General features: G+C 34.2%; 1 protein-coding gene across 1 annotated transcript in view; it reads right to left on the bottom strand.

Annotated features, from left to right (window-relative positions):
* The window catches only part of WDR11 (WD repeat domain 11), a 59,927-nt gene that overhangs the window by 29,018 nt on the left and 16,675 nt on the right, over positions 1–14,234 (bottom strand). Inside the window, exons 10-12 of the mRNA XM_008058249.2 lie at positions 10,446–10,622; positions 7,932–8,016; positions 1,504–1,610 (exon numbers count right to left, since the gene is read on the bottom strand). Of these exons, the coding sequence (XP_008056440.1) occupies positions 1,504–1,610; positions 7,932–8,016; positions 10,446–10,622 (369 nt within the window). The remainder of the gene's footprint in view (positions 1–1,503; positions 1,611–7,931; positions 8,017–10,445; positions 10,623–14,234) is intronic.

Genomic DNA, 14,234 nt, shown 5'->3' with positions numbered 1-14,234 from the left:
TGCACGTAGACTACGTATGTGCCTAAATCCTGACTTGTAACCCACATCTTTATAATAAAGTAAAAAAAGAAAAAAAAGTTGAATTCTACCTTATGTCTGAATATATTTTAGTATCTTTTCTTAGATTTTTATTTGCATTAAACAAAACAGAGAACACACTCAATTTAAAGACAACTGAATGCCTAAATGCCTCTCTGCCCTTCAATGTCATCAAATGGAATCATGGAATCTCACTGTGGTCACTATTATTATGTATCAAACAGCCCATGTCCTTTCCTGAAACTGCTACTCTTTTGCCCTCCTTAAAAGATAAGGCTATATACAAAAGTCTGTAATCTATGAAGTCAAACATCCCACTTAAGAAAGTCAGTCAGTAATTATTACCACAAACATTTGTTCCTAAACAATAAATCTGTGAAGATGCATTTTAAGTTATCTAACAGTCTTGAATTTGAGCTGACTGAAAAAGATGAACAGGGATTTTTAGGTGAATGATACTAGAGAACAGCATTTCATCCCTAGGATACTATATCACTAAGAAGAGAGCAATGTCAGTCTGTTGGCAAAAGTAGAAATCTGAAGATGAGGGTCACTGGGCAGGTAATTTCCAATGAGATGAGAGCAACACTGTCCTAAAAATGGGGCTGATCCCTTGAGGTTACGTAATATACTCTGATAAGTAAGAACAACTGTTATGGAGAATATAAGAAAGCAACCATATACTTCACTTACTTATAACCATGTACTTGATTTACAATCATTTACTTGATTTATTTTATACAAACACACATATACATACACACACACACACATATATATATAAATTCATCTACATACATTCATATTGCTATATCATTTCAAAGAAATTCATCACTATTTTGTTAAAAAATCTTTCTGAAATGATTGAGTGTACTATAAAATAGTTTGAAACTTTTGCCTTATATTTTCAAGTTCTTGATTTTTAAATTCATTGGGTATAGGTTTTTAACAATTCTGAACAAGTTATTTTACTGAAATGTTTTTTCTATTGTAAAGTTTTCAAACTCCCAAATTAAGTTTCCCTACTCAGTCAGCCAGGCTCTCAAAAATGTTAAATTTGAGCATTTAGAAACAATCCCTAACCTATCAATTTTCTAAGGGTTTCCTACAAAAACCAAAAATTTAAACAGAGAATCTCATAAAGTCTAAATAAAAAAAGTTATCTTAAAATTGATCTTTTGGTTATATATAACAATGCTCTTAAAAGTAGCTTGGTATCCTAATTTTTGATGACTCTGTAAAGGCTAATGGCCCTCCATTTTACCACTTATTTGTGTAAACACAATTTTCATGTAAACAACAATGAAATCTTTGTAAGGCAATTATTATAAAAGAAAAGGCTAAGCACAGAAATATAAATACTAGGAAAAACTCCAAGGTGAAAAAAGTACTTTGGAACAAGTTTTATAAATAGCAATGTCTTTGATTAATATGACAAACCACTCTGAATCTTTAAAAACAAACCTGTTGGAAGATCAACCAGCTGAAGTTCATTTCTCACTAATCCCATATTGTTTGGTGTTGAGGTAGCAAAAGAAAGAAAGCCAGTCAAACTTGTCCATTCAATACCCCTATAATGAAAAATTAAGCAAAGATTAAACTAATGCTCTTTTTTTTAATTTGAAAAACTAATTTTAAAAATAAGTTTATCTAAGACCCAAATCTTATTACGCAAGTTAATTAAGATATAATATGACCTATTATCGTAAAGTGATTTTTTATTTGAGACTATATTACTATACCTTTCTAAGATATATAAAATTATTTTTAATTTATCTCCAAATGTTAGGACAAGAGAGCTTACTTATCAGTAAACATTCACAGAGACATTAAAATGATGATTAAAATCCGGTCAGGGAGAGTCATATTACAGGAGTTTCCAAGAATCCAACTGTTTAAAAAGAAGCGATATAGAAAAACTCAGAACAGAATGCTTAAAGTTGGGTACACTTAAAAATTTTATCAAAATTCCTAGTTGGTTAGGCAGCAGAAATTCCTGAAACAAAAAGTGTAAACTGAGTTGTTAGATCTAGAAGTGGCTGAAAGTTCCAAATGGTGTGTCAATCAGAGAAAAGAACAATCTCAAAGAGAAAGATATGCATGACAGTCCAGCAACCTATAACCCTAAAGTCCTGGGAGTTTCGTTTATATGGTACTGATAGGACGTGATTACACATTTTCCCCACTAACAGCTAGACAGTGTACACTATCACAATTTGCAGAGAATGGAATAAGGAAGGGGGCCACTGGGACAACAAGCCAACTTGTAAGAGTCATGAGAAGCACTTTCATTGCTTACAAGATAATAAAGCCTCGTTGGAAGGGAAGTCCAAACCTCTCATCTATATGTAGTTACTCAACAGCATTTATGGGACTGCCATTAAAACAATATATATATCATCTATGGCAGCTTTCATAATACAATCACAGAGATCAGTAGTTGTGATAGAGGTTTTCTGGGCTAAAATTCTAAGCCTAAAATATTAATTATCTGGCTCTTTACAGAAAATATTTTTAACACATTTCTCAATTGTACAAGAGGGTAAAATGGCTTGCTGTATTATATCCAAATTCCTTTATTCCAAAGGATTGCCTCATTCTACCTAACCAAGCTTACCTTGCAATCACCTGAACCTGATCTGCTATTTTAATTCTAGTAACCAGCCTCATAGATACCAGAGTACCCACTTGTCTTTTTCAGAGGGCCAAGCTAGTCCAAAGAGAACTAAACAAAATTTGCAGCAGCAGGAAATTTCTAGAGTTGTCAATATTTATAATTCTTTAAACATGAAGTTGCACTATAGTATTCAGATTAGGATGCTTGAAACAGAACCTTTGAAAACTTCATGCCAAGAATGACTTCTCTCATTTCCTCTTCAAGTACCATCAGAGTTCAAGTCCTGGCTCCAGCACTTAATAGCCCTGTGCTCTTTGCACCTCAATTCCCTCAGTTCCTGTTGCTCAGGAATAATAATCCTGAGTGCATGAAGAAGACTTGGCACACAAGCACTATTATGGATTGGCAATCAGCATCAGCATCATTATTACTTTCATTTCAAGATCTAGCTCATGTCCTGCTTTCTTCATGAGGCCTTCTCATTTTCTAAACTCAAATGATACCCACAGTGAATCCTATATAATTTGGTCAATTAGCCACTGGAAAAGTCCCTTTGACTCTTGTTTCTTTCCTTTTTCCCCTAACAGTAACAGAAATCATTAGTTTTTCTACTTAGAGTGAACAAAAGAAGAGAGGAATCATTTTGTACATATTCTGCTCTCTATATGTCTGACAACTTCCTTCAGATCTGTTTGTCCATGGAAAACCTAAGACTAACCCTCCAAGTCTTCCTCCTACTAATTAGAATGCACCGGTATAGTGATGCCACTATATCTGGACTGTAGGAATTTCAACCCTCCCATTCCTCATTCACTATTTTTAAAAACATATCTGTTAAACACCCAGTAGATTCTAGTGACTGTGCTAGGCACTAGGGATGCTGTTGTGGATATGACAGATGTAACTGCTATCATTCTGGAGCTTACAATCCAGCAGAAAAGAGATACTATACAAGAACATTGTGTATTATCTTTTATAAAAGAAAGTGCTGCAATGTTCAACATGACACTGAAAGAGTTGCACAATCTAGTCTCAGAAGCCAGGCAGGATTTCCTGGAGAACTGTTAAAGTTCAGATTTAAAGGAAAATAGGGCTTTAATCTAAGCCTGATTGACTGAGGAAATATGTGATTAGCTGAGAAACACTGTGTTCTCTTTGAAGGAAGGCACCATGTCAAGCCTCTCCAGGTGCATGATAGATACTCAGGAAATTTTGACAGATTAATGAATAATGTTCAAGAAAAACCTAGCACTCCTTCTTATGTTTATTAGGGTCATGCATATTCAGAGAAGTGCTTTCTCTGGTATTTACAAGATGTCTCAGCATACAGGCTATAACAGAAAATGGGGTAGCTGTTTATTTGTAATTTAGAAGTATGAGCATGTTGCCTTTGAACATATTACAGCAACAGCTTCTATATTCAATTCCTACTTTTAAAAAATCAAGTTGGATTTCAAAGTGGATTACATAAAGAGATTATTTCTCAGAAGAATGAAAACTTATCAAACACAGCTGAGTGCCACATTGCCCTCAGCATTAGAACAATATATAGGTTAACTGCACACTGAGGGCTATATAAAAACTAACAAAAAGAGCAGCTCATTTTCTAACTCAGTCTAGGTTTTTTGTTTGTTTTGGGGGGTTTGTTTGGTAAGATTCCCAACTTTTGACCAATTGTAAGCTTAGAATCTATCAGCAGATATTTGGGGTTTTGACTCCTACAGGTTCCCAAGCTGGGCCTGTTGACCATCTCTTAGGATTGCTACAGTGGCTACTTCTCAACACTGGGTGACTAGGGGGAGCACACACTTTCCAAAAGGCCTATAAATTCTAAGATTCTCCTGCAAATTTACAGACAAACAAAACAGAGATCAATTTTACTTTCCACAAACCACTCAATTTACTCAAAGCAATAATGAGTTAATCAATGTTCTGATATACATATATGATAGCTATAATTATTTTTGATATTCAAAATAGTACTGGGCTATATTACATTGAGCCTCCCTAATCTAAAAATTCAAAATATGAAATGCTCTAAAATCCAAAGTTTTTTGAGTGCCAACATGACAATTACGCTTTCAGATGATCCAATGTAAAAAACTTAGTTTTATATACACAAAATTGTTAAAAATATTGTATAAGCCGGGCATGTTGGCTCAGCCTGTAATCCCAGCACTCTGGGAGGCCGAGGTGAGAGGATTGCTGAGTTCAGGGGTTTGAGACCAGCCTGGGCAACTTAGTGAGACCTCATCTTTACAGTAAATCACAAAAACTAGCCAGGTATGGTGGCGTGTGTCAGTAGTTCCAGCTACTTGGAAGGCTGAGGCAGAAGGATTACCTAAGTCCAGCAAGTTGAGGCTGCAGTGGTCATGAGTGTGCCACTGCACTCTAGCCTGGGTGACAAGAGTGAGACTCCAACTCAAAAAATAAAATAAAATAAAAAAAAACAACAACAAAAAACTGTATAAACTTACCTTCAGGCTGTATGTATGAAGCGTATATAAAACATAAGTAAGTTTCATGTTTAGACTTGGATCCTATCCTCAAGATACCTCATTGTGTATATAAAAATATTCTACAATTCAAAATTTGAAACACTTCTGTTCATATTTTGCATAAGGGATACTCAAGCTGTACTGGAAACTCAACCTACTGGACAAAGACACAAACTAATAATCTATAATAATGTACATATAGCTCACTAGGTATCTTCCATTGGATAATAAAAGTTTGTCTGTTTATGAGCACACAGAAGATATTCAACAGATATTTGTAAAGCATCCCTGGTTAAAGCATGCATTCAATCATTCATTCATTTACTTAGAGTTTCACTCTGTTGCCCAGATCCACCACAAAGTCCAGCTAATTTTTTGATTTATGTGCAGAGACAAGGTCTTGCCAAGTTGCCCAGGGTGGTCTCAAACCCCTGGGCTCAGGCAATCCTCTCACCTCTGTCACCCAAAGGGCTGGGATTACAGGTATGAGCCACCACAACTAGCCAGCATCATGCTTTTAAAAAACATATACACATGCAACTGTCTGCGGTTATGCAATTTCCGGACATGTATATGCACAACTCTCAAGTACTTAAGATGACGTAATTTTTAAAAACACTTTCAGTACAAGCAAAAAAAAAAAAAAACCTTCTAAAAGCCTTCATTTGCATATGAAGATCTAGGATGCACCGGGTTTACTGTTAATAAGTTCAGAAAATTTTAAAACATATTTGTGAAATTTTCATAATGGCTTTTAATTTTAATACTAAAATTGTATTAGTTGAAATACAATGACAGCAGAATTTTGGTGTCCTCCTGGGTAGTATTTCCAAGTATGAAACGGCGGTTAAGAGGGAAAATTCATATAAAAAATGAAGTATCTTTCTATGATCATTCAAAACACTAGTCTCTCTGAATAGCATATTCCTTAGTTATCTGATATCCCAAGCAATTCTTTATCATCAATATCAGTGTTACTCGACCATGAATATCATCCTAGCATGTATAAATCATAAGTGTATAAGTGACATCTATAACCCGAATGAATCAAGATAACAAACATTATTACAAACTAATATATCACTGATCAATTAGCTATTAAAGATTAAGTGTTCAGGAAAAAAGGGGCAATATAAAAAAATGGCAATATGTTTGATTTTCTGGAAGCACATGTCTTAGCATGAATCCTGGCTCACCCAACGTTTTTATTTTACTGCCAACATTATTTCTATTAATCTTTGTGCTTTTTTTAAAGCTGGAGATCTAGCACATGTACTGTAAGTCAAGAACTCAGGCTCTGAAGCTTGAAAGACCTAGACTGAATTCCATCTACCTCTTTTACAGATTACCCTGTAATTCTCAGTTTCTTCCTCTGTAAATTGGAAATATAGTGTCTATCCCATGGGATTGTAGTAGGGATTCAGTGAAATGATTCAAGTACTAAACATAATCCTTAGAACAAGCACTGGTTAAATTGAGAGTTTTAACTGGTAAGCGTTACCCACAAAAACACCATAATCAAAAGGCAAGGGTGAAAGGAAACATCAAGAGAAGAAATGCAGACAGGAAAAAAAGAAAGAGAGAAGTGGCAGCAGAGACTATTAAAAGAAGTGTTAGCATGGCAAATTGTAGCTACTGCAACAGAACAGAAGAGGAGAAAAGATGAATAGCCTGCGAGAGTCCACACAGATACCTATGTCACTGCACCTAAAAAGTTCAAAGCATCTGAAGACATTGCTATACATGTAAATATATTGAGGAGATACTGTAGCATCAGGTGGCAATCAACAGTCATTGTTTTGTGGCTGTACCACAAAACAATGCACTTGAAAGAACAAAGAAATATAAAGTTTTCAAAGATGATCATCACAATCAGAAGTTGTGATACTTAAAGTGCTAACCTGTCTCCATTCAGAAAACGCTGTTACTCAAAATAATGTGCTAAGGGTTTACTATGAATTATTTCTTTCTTTATTATTTTTTAAAAATTATATGTATTTTTTATATTAACATTGTGGGGTACAGTTAACGGTTAGGTATACAAATATGTATTTTAATGGATAGACAAGACCTACAATTATGTCACATACAGAAAACAAAAATGGCCTTTCTTATACTTTCATTAAAATATCATCAAAATACACTGAAAATTTATATTATATATGTGTAACTAATCTATCACTGATAGGGTAAAAAAGAAAAATTGCATTGCCTTCAGCAAAATAATGCTAAGGGGTAGGTGATATGCACTTGAAACAGAAAGCAGCAGGTGTTCTTCTGCCAACTTAACTCCCTCAGACATCATTATGAGTAAACAGACTCACAAATAGATCACATCTCAAAATCAAAGAATAAATGCTTTACAGTTTTGGTGCTTTTCTGATGGTGTTTAAAAAGAAATAAAAAAGACTAACTGACAATTAAACTGACTTTATTCAAATCTGTCAAGAGCAGTCCCACTGATCTTCACAGAAATGAAAAATAAATGAAATAAACCTAAATGAAGCAACACAGGAATTTCCAGTGTGAAAACAGCATGGACTTTAGAATAAATAAATAAGACATAGCAATAGAAGAGGTACAAACTCTCCACTGGTTATATCCAAACACTTAGTTTTCATCCTTGATTAACACAGCCATTAGTTAGACAGGAACCTTATTCTAACTTGTCAGTCAAATAATCGTCACTGCAGAGTACACTATGTAAAAAAGTCTAAGATAACTTTTTTCTGATATTATGTATGTTTGTGATCTCAACATCAAAATGATACACTCACTTGACTTCACATGAGTGGATGCTTAACTCCTTGTGTAGCAGACCACTGGTGAGATGGTACACCAGGATAGAACCATTACCTGTACCTATCAAAATGACAATACAGCAAAACAGAATAATATTAATTTAGTGGGAATTTCAGATCTTTTCAACAAAAGTCTTTACTCAATATTTTAATCATTTAACATTTATCTTTTATAAAAGGGACCTAAGCTAGGTGCTAAGAGAAAAAACGGAATGAATTATCAAAAATGGGCCTAATCTCATGTGCTCAAAAATCTTGTGTAACTCCAGAGACACATTTTCACAGAAAGATTTTAATATCTAAGTAAATACACATACAATTTGAAGAAACACTTTCCTAAGCTTTTGTACACATGAGCATTTAAACTCTTTGAGATTTAGAAGGTGTATTATGGCCAGTCCTCAAAAAGGCAATCTAGCAGAGCTCATTAACCAGGTTGTCTATTTTTCTTTACAAAGTTTTTGTTTTTGTTTTATCTCTTATATTAAATAACCTGACAAGATAGTAAAATATAATGGTTAACTGTAGTTTCTACAATTAAAGAAAGAGTCTGTGCTCAAGCCCTGCCTCTCCCCTATACTTGTGGACAAATTACTTGTCCACACAAAATTTGTGTTTCTACGTCTTTAAAATGGGAAGAGTAGAAAATCTATTCATTAGAGATTAAATGAGAAAACATGTAAAGTGTTTAGCATAGTACTTAAAACAAAGTAAGCACTTGGTTAACTTTTAAAAATTTGTTATATCACTATAGTTAACAGTATGTAGTGATTATTCCTAAAGCTTTTCATTGCTTCATGTAGTATGCCTAGAGTTTAAATAGAAGGGACATGAACGTGCTTGAGAAAGCAAAGCTTTAGCCTCTAAAATGCTTTTATAAGTTAAGCAATAAATGTGAATAGTCTAATTATTTGGACAATCACTTAATCACTGCACATGATTTTAAAAGATTAATGAATTCATAAAAAGCAATGGGAATGGAAGCAAAAATGGTAGGCAAATTTCAATTTTACCTTACTTGCTGAATAAAGCTCCTGAAATCTTTTGCAAAACTATTTTAGAAAAACACATCATACAGTTGATTTACATTTGTTATCTATTCCATAGTAATAATTTCTTTTACTGAGAATGTTGCTAAACAATTACTAAAAGTTTTCAGTTAATACATCGGCATGATAATCAAATGATTGTTATAGTCTTCACGTTTCAATGATGCCAAACTTATAATTTGGCACCACAAGAAGTAATTCCATAGTTGAACCCTACTTATTTTCCCTAGTGACACTGCAAACCTTTACACACTTACATTTTTTATTCCTTATTACACTAAGTTCAGTAAATTATGATATTCACTATACACTAATGCAATACCTTATTCCACAATGGAAATCTCTGACCTTGACATAGCTCTTATTATATAGCTAGCTGTACCAAGAAGTAATTTTCCCCAAGAAATTAACAAAATCCTAATTGACACAGGTATACTGACATTATACATACATGCACATACTAAGTATAGTGATGTATCCTAATTAAAATCTCTATTAGAGGTTAAATAGCAATAGTTTCTAAAGCAAAAATTAAACATTATCCACATTATATAAAATTGGACACGTACACAGACTACTGAATCTTAGAATTCAAATCACTTTCAGAAGATAGCACAGGAAAAAAAACAGGAAAGGAGCACTGCCAAATAGCAATACCCAAATGAGTCTTCAGTACTGACAAGTGAGCCACTAAGCTGACACATGTAGGCCACAAAATAAATGTGGTCAGGTATTCATTTATGGAAGAAACAAAAAAAGTCACATATCATATGTTTATAGACTTATAGAGAAAGCCAGAAGTCAACCAATAGCAGCTTAAGAAATGTTGACTGTCTCAAACAAATCACCAGCAACTGTACTTTGCCCTGATTTGTAATAAAAATAACAAACACATTAACTATAGTGTATGCAAGTTGAAACGCAGACATTTTTATCTATAATAAAAAATATGTAATTTCAAACCAAAAGGCAAACCTTAGTTTATATGAACCACAGCCACTGTAAACAATATTACATATCACAGTTCTTGGCAAATAAAGAATGCTGCTATTGTTAATCTATTAACTGACTATAATTTTAGTTAACAAAGAACCAATACAAAATTACATGACAGAAAGACTGGGGTAATCCAGTCAAAGACAAGGAGTCTGGGATTAAGCATCACACAGGGATTAGCCTCCCAATAACTCAGAAATGTACTGATAGTGTTAGAGACTCAATTGTCAGTCTCAGGTGGATGAGTTATCTGTAATTGAAAATAAGACAGTTGGAGTAAAGTGACAGAAAAAAAAAGTCTCAGGATTGAGTATTCAAATAGTTTTACTTACCCTCTAACTCCTTTTAAAGCATCCTCAAAGAGAATAAAAGACTTTCTAGAAACCAGAAAATATAAATGTCTTAGAAGAAAGTGATTTTAAAAAATACCAGGTCAAATACTCACCAACAGCAAGCAATGGTTGATACATTTTGATGTTTTTTGTAGTCAGTGGGGGGCACATACGAATAGCAAACTGTGGTGAGGGCAGTCCTGAAAGCAGTCCTGTTAGCAGAAATTTGAGGTGCACTTCCTGCAGAATGGAGCCTTTAGGATGATCTTCACCAGCAACTGCACTCTGTCCTGATTTGTAATAAAAATAACAAATATGTTAACTATAATGTATGTTGATCTGAAAAATCTAAAGAAAATTGTCAGTGGAAATGCTCTTGGGGTCTAGATACAAAGATACTGCTCTAGGGGCTGTAGCTATTAGGGACACAGTGGCTCTGTACTTGGCTGTGGGACTTAACGTTGGCTAACGCCTTAAAGGACACATTACTCCAGAGAATTACTTCCAAAATGTAGGGACCTATGTCCTCTAAGAAACACTGCTTCAGCCAAAGTTTCTGGTATTAAGGCACTAAACAGAGGCTTCAGAACAAATCAAGAGAACTTGTGTTACACAAAGGCTACCATGGAGTAGGATGCCATGCTGCATTTTCATCTAACTGCCTTTTTAGAGGGTTACTTTTCAATCTGATGGATTTTGTAAACTGCATGTGAAATTGGTATTCACAAAAAAATAGGTTCAAAGAACTTCTAATAAGAAAACTTAATGTATCCGTGTAATAACAAAATTGAAGTTTATAATTCAATATTTTATATGTAAATATATAAAATAAATATAAATATATATTAATAAATCATATGAATAATATATAAACTGTTACTGTCGATCATTAAGTCTTAAATGGCATTATTTTCAGATGTACCATTCACACTTAGGTTATCAAGTCTCAAACTAGAAAGATAATGACTCCGTTTAAAGTCAATCTAAAAGAATGTGAATATAAAGAGTACAACAGGCTGGGCACGGTGGCTCACGCCTATATTCCCAGCACTTCAGGAGGCCAGGGTGAGAGGACTGCCTGAGCCTACAGGTTCAAGACCAGCCTGGGCAACTTGGTGAGACCTCATCTATACAATAAATCAAAAAATTAGCCAGGCATGGTGGCACGCGCCTATAGTTTCAGCTACTTAGAAAGCTGAGGCGGAAGGGTCGCCTGACCCCTGGTGGCCATTAGCGTGCCATTGCACTGCAGCCTGGGCAACAGAGTGAGAGACTCCAACTCAAAAAAAAAAAAAAAAGAGTACAACAAAATCAAGACTGTTCTCTAAAGAGGGTTTGCATATATCCTTCCTGTAAGACATTATTGAATATTGGGATTAACTTGCCAAAAATACATAATATAGAATGTGTGTGAAAATGCATATATGTCTACATACACATATACAAACACGTATATACTGTGAAGGGAAAAATGTAAATAATTACTAAGAGTATGTGACAGGGCTATGAATATAACCTACTGAAGCTGTAAATACTAATTTTATTTTTATAGCCATACAATATTTAAAATGGTCAATTAGATCCAATTAAAATGATACCTTAAGGTTAGCCAAACAATAAAAATCTCTCTTCTTAACTTTGATAACAAAAGATAGAATATGAAGGAATGAAAAGTTCACAGGTAACTATCACATATACAAACACTTTCGACTTGGAATTCACCCTAGAAACCACCACATTATTCTTCAAGTATTTTTCGTAAGAGGCAATTCATAAGGTAGAACAGATTCAGCCTTAATAAGCATCAGTGTTTAGCCAGTGAATATAAATCAGCCTCTGTATTCAACTTAACTGCTTTCAATTATCACTAAGTACACAGTGAATTTCAAATTAATAGTTTAATTAAAAGCTTTAATTTAAATATTTCCAAGAGCAAAGATGTATTTAACACTGTAAATTCAACTACTACTGTCAAAAACTGCTATACAAGCTGCATCCTTTTGCCTCTTAAACACTATCATATATATCACTTAGATATCTAAACAGCATCAAATTTCAGCCTCCTACGGGCTTCATATTACTGATTAATTTTGCTCCTGCATATATGTGTGTGTGTGTGTGTGTGTGTGTGTGTGTGTGTGTGTGTGTGTGTGTGTGTGTTTATAATTCTTTTCACTTTAGTATCTCATTAAGAACAGACAAGGTCAATTAACTCAAGAAATTGTGTCACTGATAAAGTGAATTTTTCATGAAGTATGTGTCAAGATTTCCTATGTGGATTTACAGGTGAAATAGATAGTGAAGAGAAAGAATTCTATAGGTTAATGTCATTGAGCAAAAAGATTTTATAATTGGCAGGAATCACGACAAAACCGAATTCTAGAGGAGAGTCAGGTCTTCCCGAGATGACAGTGGAGGCACCAGGACTGGAGGCCACTGCTAAGGAGCAGACTCTGGAGCCAGGATTACTGGGATCACATTTTGGCTCTTCCACTGTGTGGCTGGGTTTGGGGCACATTTTTGAATCTCTCTGGGCCTCAGTTCTCATTCGTATTAAATGAAGATAGTATTACCTTACAGAGTCTTCGTGAGGTAGTATGTAGAGTGTTTAACAGAGCATTTAACATAGTAGTAAGCAGGTGAGGTGATTCATAGAGGATTTAACACAACACTTCATATGGTATTAAGCACTTGAGAAATGTGATCTAATTAGTATGATTAATAAGGTAATGCCTTCCTAGTATATTACCTGTCTAGTATTTTAACAAAAAAATGATCAAATAATTTCCATTTTCAATTACATTATGGAAGAATAATTAATAATAGAAAAAATTATTTATAAACTACAGTCACAATTTTAAAAGAATGAAATGCAACATTGCTTGGTCTATTTACAAAGTGTTGCCACTTCAAGTCTTTCAATTTACATAAAACTTGAAATCACAAATCCTCATTTTGCCTTTAATAATAGTCCCATCATAACTAAGTAACTTGGAATATTTTAATCTACAAATAAGTATCTATCTATCTATCTATCTATCTATCTATCTATCTATCTATCTATCTATCTATCTATCTATGTATCTATCTATTTAGAGTTGAGTCTCACTCTGTTACCCAGGCTGGAGGGCAGTGGCATGCTCTCGGCCACTGCAGCCTTGACCTTCTGGCCTCCTGTGATCCTTCTGCCTCAGCGTTCCAAGTAGCCAGAACTACAGGCGCACAAAGTATTTATTGAAAGTAAAAATCCTCATTATGAAAATAAGAAAATTCATGTCAAAAAGTTTAAACAATTGTTTCTAACATTGTTCAGTTACTTTCTTCAATAAATATTTACTACAAATCTAGACTGCACAAGGCCCTGTGCTGAGTCCTGAAGAACACAAAATTGAATCAAACACTGTCCCATCCTTTTAGAGCTTATAATTTACTGGATGAAAAACAAGTAAAACTGTAATTATCATACAACTGGTAACTATTGGGGACCACAAAAGAAGGATCATTGAAATCAGATTTGAGAGAGTAAAGAAAGCAACTCTTGAGGTGAATTTAGAATCAGGGGTAGAAGAGAGAGAAAAGCAGCACTTCATCCCAACCTGAGGAACCAGCAAACATGAAGGCCATGAGAAGGCATGGTATAGCTCAGTTAGGGCTATAGATCCAAAATCCAGATGCCTGACATTCTTTCATTTAGATCAGAGTCTCTCTTATAAATGAATCTTTTCTATTTCCAACAACCACTATGCAAATATATGCAACTTCAGGCCCTTTTATGCTTAAATATTTCATACCCTTCTGATGTATTTAGGGAAGAATGCTTCTATGTTGCAGTTTTCTCAAGCATTAACTCTAACTTTATAATAATTTCAAGTCAGAGACTCCATTAATTTTGCCCTTCATAA

This window comes from Carlito syrichta, unplaced genomic scaffold, assembly GCF_000164805.1.
Source record: "Carlito syrichta isolate Samal-C Ts95f unplaced genomic scaffold, Tarsius_syrichta-2.0.1 Scaffold303269, whole genome shotgun sequence".
Classification (NCBI taxonomy): Eukaryota; Metazoa; Chordata; class Mammalia; order Primates; family Tarsiidae; genus Carlito; species Carlito syrichta.
This window is presented reverse-complemented; position numbering and strand designations above follow the sequence as displayed.